At 42.2% G+C, this 26,834-nt stretch overlaps 2 protein-coding genes across 3 annotated transcripts in view; one reads left to right on the top strand and one right to left on the bottom strand.

Moving 5' to 3' along the window:
• Positions 1-26,834, top strand: part of TDRD9 (tudor domain containing 9) — a 292,409-nt gene that overhangs the window by 3,350 nt on the left and 262,225 nt on the right. The gene's annotated exons all lie outside the window — the stretch shown is intronic.
• RD3L (retinal degeneration 3 like) lies at positions 1,997-10,340 on the bottom strand. The gene is made up of 3 exons (XM_029598052.1): positions 10,016-10,340; positions 8,126-8,431; positions 1,997-2,566 (listed from the first exon to the last, which is right to left on the bottom strand). The coding sequence occupies exons 2-3, from the start codon at positions 8,422-8,424 to the stop codon at positions 2,275-2,277; spliced, it is 591 nt and encodes a 196-aa protein (XP_029453912.1). The 5' UTR covers positions 8,425-8,431; positions 10,016-10,340; the 3' UTR covers positions 1,997-2,274.

A 26,834-nucleotide genomic window follows, 5' to 3' on the forward strand; every position in this document is an offset into this window, starting at 1 on the left:
AGGCAGACTCCAAATAAATAGTGAAGTATTTAAATCTTAGGTAGTCATTTCTGATGTGTTTTCATGTTCTGAGAATAGATCCTTTTTATGCTAGTGTTAGAAAAACTAAGGAGGGAAAAAAATAATCCCAGTGTGTTCTGGTAATACCATTATTCATTAAAAAAAAAACGAGCCCGCATTAACGTTCAGATTTTTGTTTAATTCCTTACAGCATATGTGTCTAAATGTTTTTAAGTTTCTCCTGCTTAGTCACTCCCTAATCATTCCCACCACCATCGTGAATTTCAGCGAGTTAAACAGCTGCTTTTCTTATCCTGAACTGTATTCGTGTATCACGTGTTAAGTGTGAATACAATGTGTACTCTAGCAAGTAGTTGCAGAATAGTTGGAGGTGAGTATGCTAAAGGGTGTCGATATTTTGTTCTGTAAGGTGTAAGAATAAAATTGAAGCATGTTGTGTGAAAGGAAATGGCCTGGTTTGTATTGGAGGCTTCATTTTTCATTCCCTTTATTAAAATTTTCTGTCCTCCCAGTAAAACACTCATCAGTCCTACACTAGCTAAACCTGTTATAAGTGTTCTGTGGGGACATCAATACATTTCTCAGAATGAACTGGGAGCTTCTGCTCTCGAAAGCGCAGGTGAGCAGCTGGCTCAGGATTTTGAAACCATGTATTTTATTAAATGACTTGTTTTTCATGTAGCAAGAGAGAAATCTGCTGTCCTGGCCTTTCAGCTTTGATTTCACGAATTCTTTTTTGGGATCTAGAACAGCAGAGGGGCATTCCACATAATTTTGTGGTAACCGGATAGCATGTAGCAGGTGGATGTGTGTGCTCTCTCTCCCCTAATGTGCATCCTCGGTAAAGCACTTGAAAAAAGTAATGACAAAAAACTGAGCCTGCCTCAAGTGCTTGTCCACAAAAAGTCTAAACAAGGCAAGCTGGGGGGATGAGCACTGATAGGGGGAATGTAGTAACACCTGCATGAATTAATTGTTAGCAAAACACAAAGGTATTTATAGCTAGTCGTCAGCTTTTCTTGTGCCCACTAATTGTACATGTTAATAAAATTTAGTTATGTTCTGTATTATCTGCCTCAACTTAAAGGATATATGGTATGTGTGAATCATTTTGTAGTAGTTGGAAACACAGGAGATGTGCAGTTACGGAAGCAGGTGACACTTATAAGGGTTTTCGTTCCTGTTACCTTGGATGCAATATGCAGGTCACAACTCTGGAACGGAGCTGGATTATCTATCATAGGATAGAGTTCTATTAGTTGCTCTGCTTGTCCTGAAGGAAGCTGGGCTCTTTGTAAGTTGTGAAATCTTTTTAAAGAGCCAAACCCCCCCCCCCCCCCCAAAAAAAAAAAAATCCACTACTTGAGCATTCAAGACCTCACAGGAAAAGTTAAAAATTAAATCCTTCATCTATATCCATGTTCTTCTAGCTGGTCCTTGGGGGGGGGCCCCCTCTAGCCAACTGGGTTTTCAGGATATCCTAAATGAATGTGCTTGAGATATGTTTGGATACTCTTGAGGCAGTTAATATAAATATTTCATGCATATTTATTTAGAATATCCTGAAAACCTGACTGAGGTGCTCTGGGCCCAAGGATTGGTTTGAGCAGCATTGAGCTATATCACTGGAACACTCCAAGAATAAACTACATTCCCCGAAATCAGATTTAAAATGGCTTCTCTGTAAACTAGGATTTCTATTCCAATTCTCCATTTACAAGGCGTGCTGAAATAGCAAGTGTTTCTACACTATGGGTTTTCAGTCATTGAGCTCAGGTTTGCCCCTCAGGATTGATACTGCTACATATATAGTGGCCTCCAAAAGAGGCATTTTTAAATGCAAAGAGGGTATCTTTAGTGAATATCCAGAATTTGAACGAGTGCCTCTTTGTCTGAAATGGAACCCTGTTTATCCCATTTAAAAATCTGAAAACATAGGAAAATTGTTACCATATGTAGCAGAAATACTCATAAGGAAATATAAACACCCAAAATGTTTTATTAAGACCTCCCCCCATGTAATACACAACAGTTGGTTAAAAATATTCTGCAGTAAGCACGTCTCCTGATACGGTTAGGAAAGGAGAAACCTACATACAGTACTGATGGTTTTGCAAAATGTTCTGCAGATCTGAAACTTCTAAAAAGATGAGCTTATGGAAGGTGGAGGATGGTACCGAGTTGGTTCTTGGATTCCCTTTGCTGAACCTGCCCCTAAGGGAGTCCAGGTATCTGACCACAGGGCTTTTAACTTTACGGATAGTAGTATGGCAGGTTCTGGATTCTGTGCGAGAAGGCTGGAAACATGCTCTGCGGGTGTTTGTCGACGTAGCTGGAGACCGTGGGGATCTCCTCTTTGCCTGGGTGGCAGGTGCTGTCTCTGGGCATTGTAACGTATGGCGAGCAGCTGCCAGGCCAAGTGACCGCTGGCTTCGCCTCTTGGCTCTCCTTCTCAGTAATGGCGAGAAAGTCCTTCAACACTTGTTTGAATGTGTAAACAATCTCCCAAGGCAAGACGTCATTTTCTGCCAAAACTTCACGAAACCTGGGGGAAAAAATAAAATGGAAGAAAAATTTTTGTGATGGGGATGAAGGTTGCTCCTGAAACAAGCATGCATATTTCTGTGAGCGTTGCATCCATAATTTGGCATTGAATAGATTTTTAAAGCCTTAGCCCATGATAGTTTAAATTTAGTTGAATTTAAATCTGAAATGTATGGGGGCGCTATCGAGCAGAGCTTGATCCGATTGCTCTGCTCCTTCTCTCTTTTAGTGAGGCATTTTACAGAAGCTAAATCAGCCCTCTGCTATAAATTTTGCTGGCTAATACTGTGGGATGTGCTAAGGATGGCTACCTGCAAGAGAACCACAGACCTAAAACAATTTTCCTTCAGTAAAACTGTGGGGGAGTTACCGCCTGATGGCGATGAACAGGCTGCGAAGCCTCCAGGAGATGCAGATGAAATAGCCGAAACGTGCAGTACGTCTGAACTCATTGACAATCAGCTTTCCGCTGGCTCCCACCTGGACTTCCCGGGCTGAAATCCGAAGCTGGTTTCTGGAGCTGCGAGCTGATCTAAAAAATAAAGCTGAATTATTGGTGTCTATATCAGAAATGAAAAGACTTGAATGCGATGGATCATCGGGTGGATGAACTAATGTTCGAGCAGACAATCAAGGAGCTATAAGAACATGCCATACTGGGTCAGACCAAGGGTCCATCAAGCCCAGCATCCTGTTTCCAACAGTGGCCAATCCAGGCCATAAGAACCTGGCAAGTATGCTTGCCTCCCAGAATAAGCAGCTGACATCCGGGCTCGAGACCCTGACCGATTAAAGTCGAGGATCTTGAGAATAGCTCACGTTGAGCGAATCTTAGTTTTAGGGGGATACTGGAAACCGAGCAATACAAGGACTGCATGCTGATGGCGACAGCTATATATAAGAATCTACTTTCTAGTGATGGAATGTCTATGGATGAAGGTGAAGGGGGACATGCGATTGACTTGGAGCGTGCACATCGTGCATTGGGTCCCAGAAGGAACAATCATCCGCGGGACATTATTCTTAAGTTCCACCATTTTAAAATAAAGGAGGAGATCATTAAATTTGCTAGATCTAATCGTCAATGAAAATGGCAAGACCTTGACATTTCTATATATAACTATTTGGTGTCATCAACATTGCAGAAACGCTATCAGCTCTGAGAGGTAACCATCATGCTGAGGAATGAAGAAATACGCTATCTTTGGGCCTTTCCATTTACACTAATTTTCCAATGTAAGGGCATCACTTACCAGATAAAATAGCTAGCAGATGAAGCTGATTCTTTTCAACAAGCGGGCATTAATATTAACTTTAATGTAGATCCTAAACTGACACCGGCCTTGCCTGCAGATGCCACTCCAAGATGGCGGCAGCTAGGCCCTGGACGAGGCAGACTATGCAGACAAAACCGGATCGGAGCCTCAACAATCGACCAAGGTTGAAGTTACAGGATGGTGCTCCCAGCGGTTTGCTTTAAGTTTGAACCGAAGGCCAACACATATGATAAGGCTCATGTATGACTCCCAAACTACAGGGCAGTTTTAACCTTGTTAGGGCTGTGGCGAAGCATGAAAACTAATGCCTATTTTTTGTCTTTTGTTTTACAATTGATCAGGAGGTGGGAGAGAGTGGGCAGATGAGGGCTCATAGTGTTGCACATTATGCACCCCCAGGACAGTGATTTGCGATGGGTCAGCGAGTCTTTGTTTTGGGAAATGGTTAAGTTAATTTTGGTCTGTCTTATGCAGATTACTGTCTATTTTGATGGATGTTTGCATCCCTGTCTACGATTGAGTTCTATGCTTAGCCTATCTGTTTTGTTATTCACAGAGTGTCTCAGTGGTGTCAACAATGGGAAATTTTTACCTTTGCAGATATCATGGTTAAGATAATTTCACTCAATGTTAAAGGTCTTAATACCTATAGGAAGCGTTTTTCTCCTTAGGAGAGAGCTAGTGCACCACAAAGCTGACATAGCCTATATCCAGGAGACCCATTTAAAACTGAGGCATGAACATCTTTTAGCTTATAGGGAATGTCCTTATGTTTTCTTAGCCACCAGTGGGAACAAAGAACAAATATACTGGTTCGGGGATTTTGCTCTCAACTCAATTAGTATTTGAATTAATATCTCGTATTGCGGATCCCACAGGAAGATTTTTGTTAAAAATCCGGATAGGTACACAAATCTACACTCTAGTGTCGCTTTATGCTCCCAATCTGGAACAGGGCGCCTTTTTGAAGGAGGTACAGGGCCTCCTGCTCAATTATTATTGAGCCAATTTTAATGTTACCTTATGCCAGGAAATGGACAATTCTAAAATACATCCCCCCACCACTAATAACACTAGAACTCAATTGAAAGGTATCATAGATGATTGGCAGCTAGTGGATGTCTGGAGGAACCGCTTTCCTAAATCTCGCTCTTAGACCTTTTATTCAGCGCCCCATGACAGCTACTCACGCATTGATTACTTTCTGGTAGATAAACTAAGTAATCATGTTCGAAGAGAGGACATTGAGCCCATCACCTGGTCCGACCATGCACACATAAGCTTAGATGCTAATATAGGCGATAGGGACTCTGGTGATCGCTTCTGGAAACTGAACGAATCTTTAATGCAAGATGAACAGTTTAATAAGCTGGAGGCATTCTTACATGAATACTTCTCATTAAATAGAAGCCCCTCTATAACACCTAGTACGCTGTGGGAATGTTCGAAAGCGGTTGTACGCGGGCTTCTAATATCAGGGGCAAAAGAGTGCAAGCGTATCCGGCTCCAGATAGAACGGACCTATTGGCTAGGATAGACTGCCTGTCTAAAGAACACATGAGGACTCAATCGAAACAATGCTATCATAAGCTTTTAGCCCTAAAATCAGAACTTTATCAGTTAGATGATAAGCAATTACTTCATGTGCTAGAAGTCACCAAGCAGATATTATGAGGGCAGGGACAAGGCAGTTACGGGCCAAAATATCCCAGAATAATATTTCTAAAATCAATTACTCTGCTGGAAAAATCGTGAATCTCCAAGGAGGCTGTCAATAAGTCTTTTCTAATTTTTATAGAACGTTTTACAGCCCAGAGGAGGCCATCCAAAAGTCTGATATAGTGGACTATTTGCGGGATATTGAGTTGCCATGTCTAACCCCTGAGCAACAACAATATTTAGAGGTCCCCATTACAGCTAGTGAGAGTGTCTGTAATCAAATCCCTTTAGATGGGTAAATCCCCGGGTCTTGATGGCTTATCAGGCGCCTATTACAAAACGTGTACTCACATGGTGGTAGCCCAATTCTTTAGCCTTCGGGAGGGCGGGAATATCGGCACTCAGGCCAATGTGGCAGGAGGCATCACTGTGCTTGCCAAACCGGGGAAGGACCCTACACAGTGCAGCTCCTACAGGCCTATCTCCCTCATCAATGTCAATCTCAAGATTTTAGCTAGATTCTTAGCCCTCTGACTCAACAAATTACTTCCCTGTCTGGTGCACTCTGACCAAGTAGGCTTTGTACCACAGCGCATGGCTGTGGATAATATTCGCAAAGTAATAGATTTGATGTGGTGGGTTTGTGAGGAACAGGAACTGGCGGTGCTTCTATCCATTGATGCTGAAAAAGTGTTTGATCTGGTTCACTGGCCATTCCTGTTCCTCAGACTGCAAAAGCTGGCATTTGGACCCTATTTTCTCCAATGGATACAAAAACTTTATGATAAACCTCAAGCTAGGGTTAAGATTAATGGATACGGTCAAGCTTTTGACATAGGTCAAGGCACCAGACAGGGGTGCCCCCTTATCCCCTTTGCTCTTTGCCCTTTATCTAGAACCCCTTACAACTAGGATCCGAACATCGATGGACATTAAGGGCATTACGTTGGGAGATATCCATTACAAACTCTCATTTGTTGATGTCCTCTTAATTTTAACAGATCCTGTCCACTCCTTAAAGGGAGTGATGCGGGAATTAAGTTCAGTAAGGTTGCGGGCCTCAAGGTGAATCTTAAAGTCGGAGCTGCTTAACATCAACCTGAGTCCAACAGTAGTGCAGTCAATTGGGGGACAATAACCATTCAAATGGGCCAAATCTCACATTAAATATCTGGGTATCTTGCTATCTGCAAGGCTGACTGATTTGTACCCCCTTAATTGTATCCCTTTGGTCGACAAACTTACCCCAGATTTGAGCAGATACAAGGGTGCCTATTCATGACTAGGCAGGATTGCAATTACAAAAATGACTGTCTTACCAAAATTCCTATACCTGTTTTAGTCTTTGCTGGTATATATACCACCGTCAATCTTACGTAACTGGCAGAAATAAAATCTTTGATTTTATTTGGAGGAGGCGCGCCCCCCTCCCCCCCCCCCCCCCCCCCCGGCATGCAAGACAGGTGCTATATTTACCAAAACTACAGGGGGGGGGCATGGGAGTACCCAACATCACATGGTACTATACAGCGTCTCACTTGAGAGCCATGCTGGATATTAATCGTTGTAAAGCCCCAAAGCAATGGGCACAAATAGAACAAACTATTGTAGGTCCCATGGAGCTGACTGCTCTCCCGTGGCAACCCCGCGATACCTGGCGCCCTGTCCAGAGTATCCCATGGTCGTTGGACGTTAACTTTGCGCATTTGGGTGAATAACCGACAACGGCTGGTTGGGGATCACAAATATTTCTATCAAACATCCCTTATGAACAGTGTGCACTTACCCATTGGTTATCAAACCCAACGATTAAAATGTTGTCGGGAAAAGGGAATCGCAACTATAGGCCACCTGCTTATTCAAGTCCATCTCCTTACCAAGGAACGGTTGTTGGATTTATTTCACCTCTAACAACATAACTTTTTGGCATACGTGCAGGTCACTCATTTTGTATTATATATACAGAGATCCAACTCCCTAAGACATATTAGGTGTGCCGGTAGCACCTTCTGCTGAAACTGCACTGTTGCATATATTTCCTGATACTGTAAGCAAGACTCCGTATACAATAAATAAAAGTTTGTATTGGATGTGCTGTTTCACATATTCAAAAACTCAATAAAAAATTTAAAAAAATCTGAAATGCAGTTAACTTCTTTTGCATGGTAAATTGGGCTCAAACACTTCATGTAATGTCCTGATCTGCAGTGTTCATAAATACATTGTACAGTGCAGAAATTCCTCGAATTGCTACCAGAGTCTGGTCTTTGGCTCTCCGGGTCAGTTGGGGATGCTGCGGAGATGGCTTTCATATCCGGGGTGGGGTAGGGGTAGGGTGGCCATTGCTTAAGGTGACACCCTGTGGCCAGATTAAGGCCTGTGATTGCAGGATTCCAGAAGGAGCCCTGGAGAGGGGGAATTTATAAAATACGAGGCAAGTCCCCAGGGAGTTGTGAATGAAGGCGCATGGCAGTTTCTGGTTTTCTAGGGGTGTCTCTTTTTTTTTTTTTTTTTTTTGCATCAAAACTATGATGCCTAAACACTATTTTTTTTTGAGTGAAATTCTGCTGGTGAAAGTGTGCATCGTTTTCTACTTCAGCGTGAGGAAGACTCATATGCGGTACCTGCTGAGAACTGTTCCGGTGTGACGGGGCTGGATCTGGGCGCAGAGAGCCTCCAGCTGCCTCTGCTCAGTCAGTGGGATGCTGGGCTTCAGGCTTGGGTACTTTCTCAGCCAGTTGTAATCTGCCTCTGCTTTCTGGACCGTCTGTTCATTTTCAATCTCTTGTAACAGCCTCTCGCGCTCTTTCAGGTGCCATTTTAGCTCCCCGAGCAAAGTCTTCGTCACCGCCGCCGAGTCAGAATATTGTGCGAGTTTGTCAGATTCGCTCTTTGACCATTTAATCCAGCCAAAAAAAGGCATTTTCAAGCTATTAGAAGAAAACCACAATTAAATCTGTTCAGATTGATTATCAGTACTAAGATTCTGGTCTAAACATTTACCTGTTTGTCAAGCTAGACTTACTGGGAGCTTCCAGCATTGTACAGTAGCAGTATGCATATAAAAAGACTTTGACACATTGTTCATAGACTTTTTGATGTCTCTGCTAACTGATCTTTTTAAATGTATTGACAGCTCACTGAAAAGGTTATCCAGTTTTTAATTTTCATTAACACTGAAGGGGCAATTCTTGCAAAGCCACATAGTGGCAAAGTACGCAGGTAGTTTCCCTGTGAGAATTTGCTGAAACGAGGGGGGGTACAGAAATATCCCTGTTACTTTGCTCCTGCACATAAGCAGGCCGATTCAGTACAGTGCGCTCCCAAAGGTAGGCGCTAATTTCTCTGGGCACCGACTTAATATCATGGAGATATTAAGTCGGAGGTCCCAAAAGTGGGGAAAAAAAAAAAAATAGGGTCGCGGGTTGAAAACCGGACGCTCAATTTTGCTGGCGTCCGGTTTCCGAACCCGTGGCTGTCAGCGGGCTCGAGAACAGATGCCGGCAAAATTGAGTGTCGGCTGTCAAACCCGCTGATAGCCGCCGCTCCTGTCAGAAAAGAGGCGCTAGGGACGCGCTAGTGTCCCTAGCGCCTCTTACCGCCGGGCCTAATTTAAATTTTATTTACTGTATCGCGCGCACAGGAGAGTCCTGTGCCCGCTCTCCCACGTTTTTTACTGTATCGGCCCGAAGGTTAGGTGATGGAAACTAGGCGCATACGTTGGACTGTTCAATATGTGCATGTACACTGTCTCTCCCAAATGTATGTAATTCCCCCCTGCATCGGAGCCTGCTGGAGCGAAGACGTAACTCTGTGCGTGTGGATTTACATGCGTGCTTTTGAAAATGAAACAATTGCATGTGAATCCCGATCCTGCCCCCAGCTCCACCTCTTTCCTCGAGCCCTTGTTCGCTACGTGTGAAAAAGTGCGCGCACAGTCGTGTTCCACCCACACTTCTACGTGCACGTCCATTGAGGCTGTTTTCAGAGCGCTGCTTAAATGGCGGTTTCACCCCCCTGAATGGCAAGGGTAAGCCCGTGTTTTAGCAGAATGAAGTAGTGGACTGCATTTGGTTAGTACAGCAGCGTTGCAAGACTGACCACGGCGATTTTATTGTGCAACAAGTGATCTAGTCCTTCCTGAGAGAGCTAATCCTGTTGCACTTCTGGAGCAGGACTGATATTCACTTGTCACTTACGAGAAATTTTGCATGGACAATAAAGACCCCTACCCACTCACTCACTTTCTGGGTGGAAGCATCTCATAATATTTGAGCAGCTGAAATTGGTTGTAGTTTACTGCCAAAATTATGCTTTCATATAACTCATTTGAAATGTTAGCATTCCAGAAGGTTGTCTGTAGTTATGGAACTTCTTGCAGTATAATTAGCACAGAAATGCTCTATAGAGAGCATTTTTTTGTTTCCAAGTTCTATTGCATATTATTTTCTCTGGTGTGTTTGGAGAAAGATTTCTCCTGAAGCCCAAAATATTAAATGTGTAAAATGACTTACCTTTAATGCAATCCTCTTTGTGCTTGAGCTTCCTGGGTTTGAAAAGCGTTGTATAATTTAAAGCGGCATATCTTGTTCAAGGTGTCCCACTGCTGAGGATAGAAGAGGTCTGCTGATACTGGCTCCTTCTCTTTAATCTGGTCCCTCCGAGAGGAAGGACCTTCTGGACTCTGAGCAGCTTTTGGTATCCTTTGCTTTCCAGAAATGCTTGTTTTGTCTGTCAGGAAGGAGCCAGATGGTGGGGAAGCATGCGTTCGCCACACTTTTGACTCTGATCTGGTAAAGGTCCTTTCCCTGTCAGCTGAGTTTTGCCTATGGCAGTGATTGTGATTTGGGCTGGGAAGAGTGTGTTTTTTTTTTTTTTTTTTTCCAGGAGTAGTTGGCGGCAGGATGAAGGCTATTCTGAGGCAGCTATGAATTAACCGTAGCTGAGAGTGAGTGCAGGCTGTCATAGGATGTGCATAGCCCTGGGTCACAGTTTAGTGCTGTGTGTTTTGTTTTCTTTTTAATTTCCATGGAGAGCTAAAAATAACCAGCTTGCTTACATATTTTATCTAAACTTTCAGGCTGTTCACAAGTGATGACAATTTTTTTTTTCCCCCCGCACCCAAGTCAAGCAAAAATGAATGCACATAGCTGTGCTAAAAGTTATGAATGGATAAAGGCTGCTGTAAAAGTGACAAGTAGCCTGGAGGCATTGATGAATCAATTTTTGTTTAGGGGTTTTTTTTTTTGTTTTTTTTAGGAAAGCACAAAGCATGAGCTTTTCTTGTTCTACAGGATCGTTATTTAAAGTAGGTGAATGGTATAGAGGGTGGCACTTCAAAGTGGGTTACATTCAGATACTATAGTTTGAATCTTTCATACCTTGCATAGATGTGGGGGAGGGTATTTAGGTTTATTCTAAATATTAAATAGAATTTGACCTTGGCTTTCGTAGATCAAATGTCCTGTACTTCTCTTCTGGATTATTTTGGGAAAGGTCAGTGATGTACTTAAGGGCACTGAAGTTGCTTGGGTTTTCTCTCCTAGTTGTTCTGGCTCTTCCAGTTAATTCTAAACTGCAGGAAGGATAAAATAAATATCATAGCCTTAGCTCTCTGTTTGGTTGCCTGTCCTACAGCTCCTATTTAAGCATTTTTTTTAAATTATATTTTATATATTAGCGCAGCTTTGAACTGGAGAATTGGAGGTTCTCTTAATGCTTTCTAGATGCCCTACAAAATAAAGACTGACGCCCGTGGCAGTTACTAAAACTGATTTTATGTGCACTGGAAAAAATTCAGATGTCAGGATTAATCAGCATCAAGTGGAAGGTTTTCACATTGCATTGTATATGGTGCCACGAAAGACAAAGGGAGCCTGGCTCATAATGACACGACTGTTCTCCTAGATTTAAAGACGAAATTGCAGGCTGGTTTCTGTTGCCTCCTTTTCAGCAATTACTAAATCTGTGCAGCAGAATTATCCAACTCTTCCCCCCCCCTCATTGAAAATGGGTTATAGGTAAGCTATCATTAAAAGTTTTTTATATAAGAAATTAACACATCCTATAATGCTGCTGTTTGAAAGAGAGAGGAAACACATTTTCTAAATGTCAGAGAATTGTATAGTTGGGTTTTGAGGTGGCTTCCCTTTTCCGAATCCTTGCCGCTCTGTTCTCCCAGGGGACTCCTTGTCATGTATTTCCCTGCACAAGCATGAAGCTGTAGCCAGCCCCTCCCACCTCCCCGTCCTCTCCTTCGCTGGTTTGATAAGACAGTCCGAGTGAACACATTTTATTCTAGCAGGATTTGACAGCTAGAGCAAATAGTGCGCAATTATACCGGCAAGCATGATTTCAGCATGGAGGGATTTGTTACAAAGCGGAATCCTTGTGTATGTTAGTCCATTCCTGATTACTTATAACCAGGAATATTTTGCTGGCAGCTGTGTTCCAGTCAGATTAAGAAAGCAGCAGGGAGATTATTACTTTAGTTTAGTAGTTTGGTTGCTGTGCCTAAAATCCAGTTGAGTGCAGAGAAATAAAAGGTTAACAGGAAAACAAAACACGAACTCCATATCCCTACCCCATCTTTCTTTGGGAATGCGTGAATTACTTAATGCTGAAATCCTCTACCTTTGCAGCTTCTAACGGCCATTAAAAACCTCAAGGTGGGAAAGGTGGGCTTACGGCAAAATTGTATAAGTCATTCGTGCCCCCCCCCCCCCCCAGTTAGTAACACACTTGCAAAAGCTATTTTAACTGCCTGCGGGGACGGGAGGTTCATTGCTACCCGATTCCAACCTTGCGGGTGTTACAATTATTACTATGCCGGGCTGTGACCCAACCATCTGCGGCTCATATAGACCCATCTCTTTGATCAATCTTGATCTGAAGTTATTGGCTAAAAGTCTTAGCTAACAGCTTAAACAGTTTCATTGCCCAAATATCCACCCTGACCAGGCTGGCTTTATCCCGGGCAGGATGGCTAGTGATAATGTTAGAAAAATCTTAAATATAATCTGGGGACACACCAACAACAAATACCATCCCTCCTCCTAGCCATAGATGCCGAAAAGGCATTCGATATGGGGCATTGACACTTCCTATTTGCTACTTTGGAGGCCATGGACTTTTTGTGCACCCTTTCAAAATTGGATCCATGCTTTATATCGCAACCCCAAAGCATGCTTAAAAATTAATTGGGGAGGGGTACTCAGATACTTTCAATGTCCAACGCGGCACCAGACAAGGGTGCTCTCTCTCACCTATCCTATTTGCTGTATTCCTGGAACTCCTGCTATACGTAAAAATCCCCTCATCTCTGGCTTCACAATTGAAACTTTAGATCTATAAATTGTCACTATTCGCAGATGATATCCTCTACTATTTGTAACCCCCATACATCTCTATTAGTTATTGAATCTGACCTTGCCTCCTTCAGCGCAGTCTCTGGCTTTAAAATTAATTGGGGAAAGTCCGAGCTCTTGACCATATCCTGTGACCCTCATCTTGAATCATCCCTGAAGTCTCACCACCCCTTTAAGTGGGCCTCTACCAAGCTTAAATACCTAGGCGTTTACATAGGTAAATATCTAACAGACCTCTTCCAATTGAATTATGCACATCTGTTTCCAAAAATTGAACAAGATCTGAATAAATGGGACTGCCTCTCTTTCACATGGTTAGGCAGGATTGCTATAAAAAAAAAAAATGAACATTCTCCTAAGGCTATTTTACCTATTTCAAACTCTCCCAATCCAATTATCTAACTCTATCTTAAAAACATGGCAGAGGAAGCTCCTTCGATTTACCTGGAGACACAGGCCCCCAAGGGTAGCCAGATCTGTCCTATATCAATCCAAGTTAGATGTGGGTTGGGGCTACCGAAACTCCTTTGGTATTATATGGCATCCTAGCTATGCCCGCTTTTTGACTGGCACTGCACCCCAGCAGTGAAACCCTGGGTGCAAATTGAGTAGGCCTGGGTGAAGGATATGCCGCTATGAACTATGGTGTAGCAACCCCGTCGATCCTGGCTGCCTTGCCCTAATATAGCCCCTACTACCAGACACACCTTGAATGTTTGGTCCCTCTGGAAGCATACGTTGGTGGGCCTTGCCTCTTTATTTCCAATCAACCTTCCTTTTCCATAATGCAGCATTTATCCCATGTATACCCACCCACTCTTTCATTGAGTGGAAATCTAGAGGCATCTCTCAGGTAGATCAAATTTATGTAAATGGTAAAATACTACTTTTTGCACTAAATATAGACTTCCCCATTCTGAACACTTTTCATGTCTTCAGATTGCGCACTTTTAGCTGAACTAAAAGAAATTTTTTAACTCCTGAGAGATCCCTCTTTGAGGGGTACTGCTCCCACCCCCATATAGTGAAAGGTTTGACTTCTAAAATTTATAAGCTGCTAAATATCCGCTTGAAGAATAAACCCTCACACATAGTTGCCTGGGAACATGATCTTGGTTTACATCTCTCCGAAGACGAGTGGTATTCTTGAAGATCAAATCTTCTTCAATTTCCTCCTCAATTGAGAACAGTTACAAATTGTTATATAGATGGCATTATACACCCTTCAAACTACATAAGCATTGTTCCACGTCCAGTATGCTATGTTGGGGTGATTGATCTCTGCCAGGATCCTATAATCCACATGTGGTGGGACTGTTTATATGTCTAGGCTACCTGGCAGCAACTTTCTGCCTCTGTCTCCGAAGCATTAAAGAATTCCGTCCATCTCACAAAAGAACTAGTGCTTCTCGAGATCCAGGATAACTCACGACCGCCTAATGTCCAAACTTTAATCCATCAATTTTGCATAGCCATGAGGATGGAGATTGCCGCATCCTGGGAAAAACCTCGCTCACCAACCATTCAAGAAGTCCTGTGACAGTTAGACAGAACATGCACTATGTATAAAATTATGGCTGCGAAGCACTACAGATCTGGCAAGTTCAACCTCATCTGGGTCCCATACCTGACCTGGAGACAATCCTCCTATGCTTACATTACTAGTTACCTTATGCTTGGTTTTTCTCAGACATTTTGATACTCACTGATGGTGAGCACCATATTATATTGATGTCCTATGTTATTTGTATCAAGATGTTGGATTTTGCAGTACGAGTGGGGAGGGAGGGAAGGGGGGTATACTTACAAAATTGAAATGCCATCCTTGTTATGTCTGTTTGTCAGGTGCACTGTTGCACCCGTGTTTCTCTTTTCTGGACTGCAATAAAAATTACTAATTAACAAAAACAAAATGTAGAAGGTGATACCTTTTTTTATTGGCCTAAATACATTTCTTGACCAGCTTTCGAGAGCTAATACTCTCTTCAGGTCAGAATTCATATGAGCAAAAGATGAGAAATGAAATTGTGGACCTGCTGTTGGAAATTTGTAAACTATTAACATAAGCTATGGTACCTGAAGACTGGAGGGTTGCCAATGTAATGCTAGTTTTTAAAAAGGGATCGAGTGTGATCCAGGAAACTACAGACCAGTGAGTCTCACATCCATGTGAGGGAAAATGGTAGAAACTATGATAAAGAACAAAATTGCTGAACATATCGAAGCATAGGTTTTTTTTTTTTTTTTTTTTTTTTGAAATTTTGTATTTTATTATAAACTGAGTAATGTACAAAGGTTGAAATACCACGCCACAATACAAAAGATAATGTACATAGTAACAGACGTTGCACACTTCAGATAATACAGTATGTGTCATATTACCGTTATAGATTCATGCGGAACAAGAATTGTGCAAAGGGCACCCAGGTTGTAACTCAACATCCTGATGTATTATGGGCAAAAATCTGGTTTTCTAAAGTATAGCTATTTCGCTATATGTCTGAGTATGATTGTATACAATTAACATAATATCTGTCAACAACTTGGTGGTATTTAACATACTTGTAAATAAAAACTTTACAAAACTATACTGGTGTCTTCACATTCATTTCCCCATCTTTACCCCGTCCCTCCCTTGCCCATCCCGCTCCCCAGCCAGCTCTGCCTATCGAAGCATAGTTTAATGGGACAAAGCCAACATGGATTTAGCCAAGGGAAGTCCTGCCTCACAAATTTGCTACATTTTTTTTTTGAGCATGCATAAACGTGGATAAAGGTGAGCCAAATGATATAGTGTATCTGAATTTGCAGAAAGCATTTTTCAGTCCCTCATGAGACTTCTTAGGAAGTTTAAAAAGTCAAAGAATACGGGGCAGTGTCCTATTGTGGATTGCCAACTAGTTAAAAGACAGAAAAAGAGTAGGGCTAAATGGTAAATTTCCCTGGAGGAGGAGGGCTGGCATCCCAGACTATGTACTAGATATCGGAGATTCACTTCTCTGGAGAGTGGCAAGCAGGATCTTCCATCAAGCCCTTCTATAGAAGAACGCTCGTCTGTAGAGGAGTCTCAGTCTCCACCTCAGGAGTATAGTCCACCAGGGATACTACTGAGTCCTCACCTGCAGTTCTCCTCTCAATCTGACATGGGACCAGAAGACTTCCCTCTGACTTCACCAGATTTCCTCCACGGAAATCTCGTCAGACCTGCTATAGAGGATCCACCAGAGCTATCCTCACCTCTGGAAGACCTCTCCTATTCCAAATTTATCGAGTACGTAGGAGCACATCTCAGTATTGAAACAAAGATATTTCCAGACCTAAGAGCGGAGGTTTTGGGAATCCTAAAGATCTTTGAGGTCCCAGCTGAGCTTACGGCCTTACCCTCCCATGCTGTCTTGGATGTGGTGATGGCCAGGACCTGGGAGTCACCTTTCTCTGGCCTGCCAATATCCAGGAAGACCAACCTTAAGTTCAGGATGAGGAAATCCCCTATTACATTATGGTACAGCTGCTACATGCTTCTGTGGTAGTAGTTGGCCAATAAAAAGTCCAAGAAGTCTAGTCTCCACTCAGGCACTCTACTGGGTAGGGATAGCAGCAGATACTTGGATGACTTTAGGAAGAGGGCCTTCCAAGCAGGTATGTGGAATGCAAAAATTCAACAGCATCAATTTTACATAACCCAACAACTCTGAGTGCTTGCAGTCCGTCAAGCTATTCTTCACGGCCAACTCAGCTGACACTGCACTTCCTCAGCCTTTTGCCAATTTAGAAAGTGGCTTGCATCATCTACTTTGCACGGTATATGAAGCTTTTGAGACATCTGTCCATACATCAGCAGCAGCAATAGTGGCCTGGAGAATAGCCTGGTTAAGAGCCAGTGCCATACGGGAGGATGTGTTCAAGAAAATGAATTAAAAAAGGCATGGGATAAACAGTGGATTCTGAGAAGGCTAGAGGTGGAAATGAAGTAAAGGGTGCATGGGAGAGGCTGTTACTACCCTTAACATAATTGCAGCATTGCTCTCTGCTTCAATGGTGGAAGTAAAAGAGGAATTGGATTCAGATTACAGCCAACACTGAGCCCTGACTTTTACCATCTTGGGTACTGTTATGCAGACATTATTGAAAAAGCTAGGACTGCTTCTACGGCCAAGTCCAAAGGCAAAGTACGTTCAAGCACAATTGTCTGAATTAGCAAGACTGCTCATAGTGTAAAAATGCTGTTAGCAGTATTACTACCCTTAACATAAGACTTGGAGTTAACCATGTAGTGGCAGTTACTACCCATAGCAGAGATATGGGGTAACCTGTATGGAGCAGCAGTTACTACCATAAGAAACTTGCTGGGCAGACGGAATGGACTGTTTGGTTATTTTCTGCTGTCATTACTATGTTAACATATTGAGAGCAGTTTGCATGGCAGTGAACTTATCTTTATACTTTCTACCTGGATCTTGGTCATTCTGTTTGTCAAAGTACAATTGTTTCTCCAGGGACAATATATAGCTGACAGCATAATGTTTCCCCACAGTACTGCCTTGGCGGTCTCCCAAAAGTGTATAGGTGAACCTTGATCAGCAATGTGGGACTGAAATCTATCCCAGTTCAAGTAGTCCTGGAATTCCATATCATTATAGAGGTGTTTTGGGAATATTCAAGACGGGCTGATATCTGCAGGAAGAGATCCATCTAAATCTACTCATGTGGGCACATGATCAGATAGAAGTGGTCCTATTTTAGAATCCAAAAGCCTCACAGTTTATAAGGAGAATAATCCAGTTTAGGACTGAGTGTAATGTGCAAGGGACAGATGAGGAAGTTCTCTCCAAAGGATGGAGAGCCCTCCAGGTATCCACCAGGTCTAAATTATGAGACACACAGCCTACTCCTTTCCCTAACAACCAATGAGGGGCCTGCAATAGCAGAAGAGTGATTCAGTTGTTTGAAAAACAATTAAAATCCCCTTCCATCATTATTGTAACATTGGTATATGAAAGTAGTATCTGAGCCAGACGCTCAAAAAAGGGGTGCTCATAATTATTTGGGGTATAAATATTGCAAAATACTATGGGCTTCCCAAACAGGGTGCCCTCCTTAACCAGATATTTCCCCTCACTATCCGTGATTACTTTGGTGTCTTGAAAGGTATTGTGTTCCCGATGAGGAGAGCTACTCTTGCTTTTCTTGTACTAGATTCCAATGAATATACCTTCACCAACAACTGCCTTTGCGGCTTCCAATGTTCAGTTTCATCTAGATTTGTCTCCTGAGTCATTGCTACTTGTGCCCTCTCCTTTGTAAAGCTTGCAAAACTTTGTAGCTCTTAAGTACTGATTCAGGTCATGCAAGGACGCTCACTGCAGTCATTTGAACATCTGTCTACGTAAGCACACATTTGGATCTCCTTCCTCTCAAGGGCCAGCCTAAGCCCCAACTTCTTGAATTGAATAACCATTTGTTGAAGCCTAAGTCTTTTCTATTCCTGAACTCCGTTGCAATGTGGTTGCTCCCTGCAAATCCCACTCCTCGCTTATCCCCTATCCTTCCAATCCTCTCCCATTCATCCAGTATCATATAACATACAACACTCGCTCAAAGATGAGCTGGAGGAAATGTGAACTGGACAGTGACTTTCGCTCCCAGGAGTGCCTTGAGTCAGCAAGGCTCAGGGCGCTTGGCAACCAGGATTCTAGAGTCTCACGCAAGTCACGCTCACTAATATTATCCAGGAGGCCTATAAACCTCAAAATACACCTGTGTGAGCGATTCTCAAAGCCTTACAATGTAAGCTCTTAGTTGTCTCTGCTTTCACTGCTGCCATTTTTCATTCCAAGGTTTGCTAGTCTTAACTTCCTCCTCCTTCCCCCTCTCCCCCCGTGAGATGACTCTACCTCCACGATACATTTAATATTGTTCATGAGCAAATTCTGCACTTCATCAAATCATATGTGGATGTTTTTTTACAGTTTAGTATCCATCGCAGTTATAATTGAAGTTGCTATGTCTCCTGTATCTCCCCCTCGCAAGGTCCAAACTGTCTCAGATTCAGCTGAAAAGGAAGCTTTCCTCGCTGCGCTTTCAGCAGAGGCTTAATCTAGCAGTAATCTGCATCTTAAAGGATCGATATGACATGATACAGGGAGTCTGTTAAAGTGCATCCTCTGTTAATCTCATTATATATCACAAACCCAGAGGAACTCGGCTCAATTTTAAAGCCAACCATATGTTTTATATATATTTATTTCCAAACAGCATCTTATACAATTTAACAAAAAGTGCTAAGTGCAATACATAATATCCCCATTAAAAAACATACTCACATACACACCATACATACCCTCACATACCAACACATACTAAAAACCCCCCTAATACATAAATACTGCTAATACCCCCCACCATATCCCCAAATGTTACAATACATCCTTATTATTAAACATTCACTGTTATTACCGATACCAAGTATCTGTTATTAATTAACATATATCAATTAACATATATTACATTGTACCAGATGTCTGTTATACATAAAAACAACTCTTAAATATCATATCAGATACAAAGTATCTACCATATTAACACAATCATTAACTTAATTTATCCAATGTAATATCTGATATTGTAATGCCCGACGGGACACCCGTTTCACCCCTTCCTTGGGGCTTCCTCAGGGAAGGAATTCAGTATTATACATATACCCCCTCTATCATCATGTTCCTCATGTGTATTGATCAATGTCCATGTTTTCATCAAGAGATATTAGACTCCAATTCATTAGGAGGATATCAATTGCACACAGCCGACACTTTTCCAGCTGACAAAAGAATATATTACATAAAGTTAAAAACGAATGTCTGATTTATAGCAGGGATAACCACCCTACACGCCATCACCTTAAACCATACCAACCAGATAACTTCAAACCGGCGAAACTGTTTCCCGCTGATTACCAAAGGCACTCATAATTGTAAATGCATGGCGTACATTCTCATTACATCATTGATGATCTCACGAAACAGGCACCCAAACAGTCTCAGTATCTGTGTAAAATCAGATCAATAGTTCTTTAATAGTTCATATTCCCATATATCTCATCATTAATAATATCAAAAAAGGGAACCTTATACCCGTTCAACTCATTGAAATTGTCAATTAATACCCCCTGTCTATTTCAACGAATCTAATAACAGCATTATATCCTGACGTTATCTAGGCTTCTCCCTCGCCAACATAACCTCATATATTGACATTATCTGTACTCCAATTCAACCAGCAACCTCACAGACTCAACCTATAATGCAACCTTAACCTCTACTCCAAGTAAACCTCACCATTTGCCCAATATAATCAAACCCTGTATGCCATTGCTGTCTATGCTTCAATTCACCCTACCCGCAATGGATGACCTGTAAACTTCCCGAACTTACCTTAACAGAATTTAACACCCATCATGATGCCTAACAGTAGCTACAATTGGCAACATTCTCCTCAATGACTTTACTACGCCAGACGCCGCCGCCATATCCTGAACTTCTTAAGGAAGTCTATCCTGGAAACGTAATATCCGTGTTTTTAACTCTCCCCTGACGTCACGCCGTTGCAGACGTGACACTAGTAAAAAAACTCCCCAAGCATACTAAACTTCAACTCAGGAATCCTCTCTAATAAAGGCACCAAGAAGCGTCTCAAACTACAAATGGGCAATCAACCTTAATCAAAAGCCGTCCATCACCGCTTTGAACTATACGCCCTAAAATAAACAGGCTCATCCGTCCCTGTACAGAACATTACCATTTTACTCCACAACTATTACCCGCTATAAAAGGCATCCCACTCTATATTATCATTTAATCCCTGTGGATATTGACAATATCTTACAGCCTTTAGTGATCAATATCAAGTCATATGTTAAGGATACTACTTCCTTTATTAATATGGTTGAACAATGTGGTGAAGTTGATTATCACAGTATTTTAGTTACAGCGGATATTACATCCCTGTACACCAATATCCCGCAATCAGCTGCGATGTCCATAGTAGAAACATCTTTGGATCGATTAGGAATCCGTACTTCCAAAAAACATATTGTGATGCAGTTAGCGGAGATAGTGATTACTAAATTTTATTTTCAATTTCAAACCAAATTGTTCAATCAGATTAAAGGTATTCCGATGGGATCTCCTCTAGCACCCTCAGTAGCATGTTTGTACGTGGCCCTGTATGAAGATAAATACGTGTATACCTCACGATACTTTTCACAGACTCGTTTGTACAGGAGATACATAGATGATCTTTTCTTTATTTGGACAGGTAATGAAGGAGATTTACAACAGTTTGAACATGATATGAATTCCTGTGATCCAAATTTGAAGTTTACTATGCAACATAATAGGCAACAGTTACCATATTTGGATATGTTGGTTAAAATTAGTAATAATAAACTTACTACATCTGTGTACATTAAACCTACAGACAGGAACACTACTCTTCATTTCCAAAGTTTCCATCCGAAAAAACTTAAGGAGAGTATACCTATTAGCCAGTTCCTTAGGTATAGACGTATTTGCTCAACTACAAATGAATTTAAAACCCGCGCAGAAGAACTTAAAGATAAATTTAGGGCACGAGGGTATCCCCCCTAAAATTATTAAACGTGCCTATAAAAGAGCATTGTACGCCAATCGTGATAATTTATTGCTCCCGAGCCCTCGGCATCAGCTAAGTAGAACCATATGTACTTTACCTTTCTCAACGAAATCCCATGCTATTTAGCAAAGTATTCTTCAACATTGGCGGATTTTACAATCTTTACCAGGGTTTGAGGAACCGCCAATTTTTTCTATGAGAAAAGGTAAGAATATAAAATCCTTATTGTCTGGAAGTAGGTTAGAACAAGAGCAAGAGGATTGGGGACAGACTAGATGTGGATCTTGTTCGGTATGTCTAAATGTGTTAGAAATCAAAGAGTACAAAGTACCCCATTTACCTTACCCACATCGTTTAAGAGGTTGCTTTACATGTTGTTCTACGATGGTCATCTATGCTATTATTTGCCCATGCAAGCTGGTATACATTGGCTATACCAGCAGACAGATTAGGCAACGTATCATCGAGCATAAAAGTAGATTAAGGACACAGAAGAGTGGAGCGCCACTTGTATCGCATTGGGAAACCGCTGAACATTGTTTGGATGACCTTAAGTTTTTTGTTATCCAACAGTGTTACGTGTGTCAACAAGGTGATGTGAGTAATATACTTAGAAAAATCGAACAAAAATATATCTACTCTTGGCAAACCGTACATCCACAGGGATTAAATGATAATATAGAGTGGGATGCCTTTTATAGCGGGTAATAGTTGTGGAGTAAAATGGTAATGTTCTGTACAGGGACGGATGAGCCTGTTTATTTTAGGGCGTATAGTTCAAAGCGGTGATGGACGGCTTTTGATTAAGGTTGATTGCCCATTTGTAGTTTGAGACGCTTCTTGGTGCCTTTATTAGAGAGGATTCCTGAGTTGAAGTTTAGTATGCTTGGGGAGTTTTTTACTAGTGTCACGTCTGCAACGGCGTGACGTCAGGGGAGAGTTAAAAACACGGATATTACGTTTCCAGGATAGACTTCCTTGAGAAGTTCAGGATATGGCGGCGGCGTCTGGCGTAGTAAAGTCATTGAGGAGAATGTTGCCAATTGTAGCTACTGTTAGGCATCATGATGGGTGTTAAATTCTGTTAAGGTAAGTTCGGGAAGTTTACAGGTCATCCATTGCGGGTAGGGTGAATTGAAGCATAGACAGCAATGGCATACGGGGTTTGATTATATTGGGCAAATGGTGAGGTTTACTTGGAGTAGAGGTTAAGGTTGCATTATAGGTTGAGTCTGTGAGGTTGCTGGTTGAATTGGAGTACAGATAATGTCAATATATGAGGTTATGTTGGCGAGGGAGAAGCCTAGATAACGTCAGGATATAATGCTGTTATTAGATTCGTTGAAATAGACAGGGGGTATTAATTGACAATTTCAATGAGTTGAACGGGTATAAGGTTCCTTTTTTTGATATTATTAATGATGAGATATATGGGAATATGAACTATTAAAGAACTATTGATCTGATTTTACACAGATACTGAGACTGTTTGGGTGCCTGTTTCGTGAGATCATCAATGATGTAATGAGAATGTACGCCATGCATTTACAATTATGAGTGCCTTTGGTAATCAGCGGGAAACAGTTTCGCCGGTTTGAAGTTATCTGGTTGGTATGGTTTAAGGTGATGGCGTGTAGGGTGGTTATCCCTGCTATAAATCAGACATTCGTTTTTAACTTTATGTAATATATTCTTTTGTCAGCTGGAAAAGTGTCGGCTGTGTGCAATTGATATCCTCCTAATGAATTGGAGTCTAATATCTCTTGATGAAAACATGGACATTGATCAATACACATGAGGAACATGATGATAGAGGGGGTATATGTATAATACTGAATTCCATCCCTGAGGAAGCCCCAAGGAAGGGGTGAAACGGGTGTCCCGTCGGGCATTACAATATCAGATATTACATTGGATAAATTAAGTTAATGATTGTGTTAATATGGTAGATACTTTGTATCTGATATGATATTTAAGAGTTGTTTTTATGTATAACAGACATCTGGTACAATGTAATATATGTTAATTGATATATGTTAATTAATAACAGATACTTGGTATCGGTAATAACAGTGAATGTTTAATAATAAGGATGTATTGTAACATTTGGGGATATGGTGGGGGGTATTAGCAGTATTTATGTATTAGGGGGGTTTTTAGTATGTGTTGGTATGTGAGGGTATGTATGGTGTGTATGTGAGTATGTTTTTTAATGGGGATATTATGTATTGCACTTAGCACTTTTTGTTAAATTGTATAAGATGCTGTTTGGAAATAAATATATATAAAACATATGGTTGGCTTTAAAATTGAGCCGAGTTCCTCTGGGTTTGTGATATATAATGATACAGGGAGTGGCATCCTGGAGCTGCTAAGGAACGTGTCCTCATACCCTCACCACATCACATGACAACTCCGCTCCTAGACTTGCTACGTGGAAGCATTTGCTTTGGGCCAGAGGTACTAAGCATTTTTCCTATAGACATAAAACGGGGAAAAAAAGTCATATAGTACATCTTAGCACTCTTCCTCATCTTCTTTCTCCTGTATGCCATCTTGTTGTGCCCTACCTTTCAGGCCGATACAGTAAGGACGCGGTAGAAAGAGTGCGGTAGTGCTGGGCGCACCCTCGTTTGCCACGCGCACAGTTCGGATCACATACCGCTCGATACAGTATTTAAATGGCATGCAAATGCAAGCCGCTTCCCAAGAAATGTCCATGAAGCGCAATCCATTTTACAGCATAGAGCGCTGGTACCTGTCATTTCAAATGTACCAGGAAGTGGATGGTTCTCCTATGCTCGGGGATTGCCAGTCCTACCCCCTCCCCACCCCCCCCCCCCCCCGAAGCAAGGCGCAGGGCAAAAATCAACTCTACATGTTATTAAGAAAATAGAAATTGTAACTAAAGTAAACTTACTGCATGCTTCCAGCAGCCCCAGTCCTGTCTCCCGGGGGCAGCCGGAGGCGAAAGCGGCTTCCAGCAGACCCGCCAGCGAAGGCGCATGAACGCACGTCAAATTTGACGTCACAAGCTGCAAGATGGCGCTGGGGAGGCAGTGAGCGGCGGAACGGAGGGAGGCAGGCAGGCGAGCCGGAGCTGCCCCGCATGCAGGAAAGGTAGGGGAGCCTCCGGCCCTGGCTCCGCCGCTCTGGCAATCTTCCAGTTGCCTGCCGGTGCAATTTTTTTGGCATGATGAGCTCGCACCGCCTGTACGTGCCATTTGGGCGCTCAAGCCAACGAAGGTGCCTTGAGCGCCCAAATTGGAAGTACAGGCGAGCGTTCATGCATCTTAGCCGGCGGGGACTGCTGGAAGCCGCCTTGCGGAGAGCACCCGATCCGCCCCGGGCTGCTGAAGCGGGAGAAGGCATGCTGAAAGAGAAAGTGAAGGCACATTTGTGAGTCAGTCCCTGTCCCTAACAGGAAAGTTTAAAAAAAAAAAAAAACAAAAACTGGGTTGGGCCTGTTAATTTCTGTGTTTATTTATTTAAAAACTTTTCTATACCGTCGCTAAGTTATATACCATCGCAACGGTTTATAAATAGGCACATAACCTAGTCTATCGTACATTCTAACAGGTGCCAATAAAGTTCGGTTACAATTTCATCAATAAAATCAATATTTGATTAATGTTGGTCTAGTCCAGGTGTATTATTGAGTTACTATCTCTTTGAAGTATTACTTCTTAGATGTAGGATTGAATAAATTCATTCTCATCTGCATTTCCCTGTACTTTCCATTCTCTACCCTCCAGACTCTTTAGTGAAGGCTTTTTTAGAGCCATGTTTTTTTAATTTTTCTTAAGTTTTGAGATCATTTATGAATGAATGACTGTTCTTGTGGCCAGCCTGGTGGCTCGGGCTGGTTTTTGATTCCTATCTGGGACTGGAGATATTGCAGAGTCGGCTCTCACAGTCCCTGTAGCTGCAGTGAGTGGGCTAGATGAGGTGGGGGTGGGGCGAGGAGAAGAGAATGACCCCTATATATGTAAAGGGGCACCTCGGTGTCCCAGGTTTGCAGGCCTATTTTGTATACATGCATTTTGAGCCTGAATTGTTAGGCTGGTTATTCATTCAACAAAGTCGAATAACTAACAGTTTTGGGTACTAACAGAGAATGGCGGAGATCAGCTGTAAATCAAAAATATAGGGAAACATTTAGATCCTGCCTCATATCTGTCAATCTTGCAAGAAAAGGAATACATTTAAATTGGGGGGGGGGGGGTTCTTTGGTTTTATTTAATTCTCCCTATGTGTTTTTCCCCTCCTTGCTGTATTATTGAGGGGTTTATCCTTGTCTCACTTGTGTTTTCTGTCTGTCCTGCTCCTGTCAGATGGCTTTGCTTTAACATCTCCACCCCAGTGTGACGCTGATACTCCTGCCTGCCTCACATCTACTGCTGCTGTTCTTGAATCTATTTCTGCCACATCCAGCTGATGTTTTGGCCTTCTCCAGATTAATCTTCCAGCACTTTGCTTTTTCATGTTTTGATAAAACCTGTCATCTTAGCCTCCTGTCTAATACCCATCTTGCTCCCATTGTTCAAACTTGCTGCTTACAACAGCTTAATATTGATTTCTCACTTTTCACTCTTAAACTTCATTGGTTCAGGTTCCTGCTTGTTCTTGCTGGCTGTTCCTCCCTCCCTTCCCCCCCCCCAAATCATCTCTGCCGCTGGAGCTCACTGTTAGGTTTGTGTCTTGTCTCCTCGGTCTTTCTCCTTGCTTGCTACGTACTAATTCTCCCACTGGAGTGCGGAGTTGAATGCAAGCTCCTTGTTGGCCCCTTCCTAACTTTAATTTTGGATGCACTGTTCCCAGCTTTTTTTTTTCCCCTCCTTGCCCTCCAGCCCGTGTGTGGTTTTTACTACCACTTGCGACCCTGCCACTGAAGGTAACCAAATATTTTCCCCATTGTAGCACTTCCTCCTTTCTCTCCCCCCCCCCCCCCCCCCCCCCAATCAAGGCATTCTCAATTTTTGACAAACATCCAGAAATGTAAAATTGTATGGTGAGTTAATAGGTGGTTGAGCGAGCGTCGCCTTGTGCAGGTTTGCCTTCTTTTGCTTGTCTTGGATGTGTCCCAACAACCACCATGCGGACATTTTGCTTTCTCAAAACCATGAGATGCCAGCAGCAGCCCCTGTCGATCTCTGTATTTTGAGGCTGCCATATACCCACTTGCATAACAAATGTGGTCACTTTTCTTTATCAAGGTGGCTACAAGACAAGAACATCTGGATTTTTGTTTTCCTATATCAAGTGGTCATTTCTTTAAAACTGAGAGACTAGTTATTAATTGCAGCTGCCATGAAAA

Source organism: Rhinatrema bivittatum, chromosome 4 (genome assembly GCF_901001135.1).
Source record: "Rhinatrema bivittatum chromosome 4, aRhiBiv1.1, whole genome shotgun sequence".
NCBI lineage: Eukaryota > Metazoa > Chordata > Amphibia > Gymnophiona > Rhinatrematidae > Rhinatrema > Rhinatrema bivittatum.

What these genes read in the sequence shown, in the direction of transcription:
- RD3L (XM_029598052.1), bottom strand. Translation starts at nt 8,424, where the DNA reads ATGCCTTTTTTTGGCTGGATTAAATGGTCAAAGAGCGAATCTGACAAA. An exon ending in ACCGGAACAGTTCTCAGCAG is followed by an intron (nt 2,567 to 8,125) that starts GTACCGCATATG and finishes TTTTTCCCCCAG; the next exon opens with GTTTCGTGAAGTTTTGGCAG.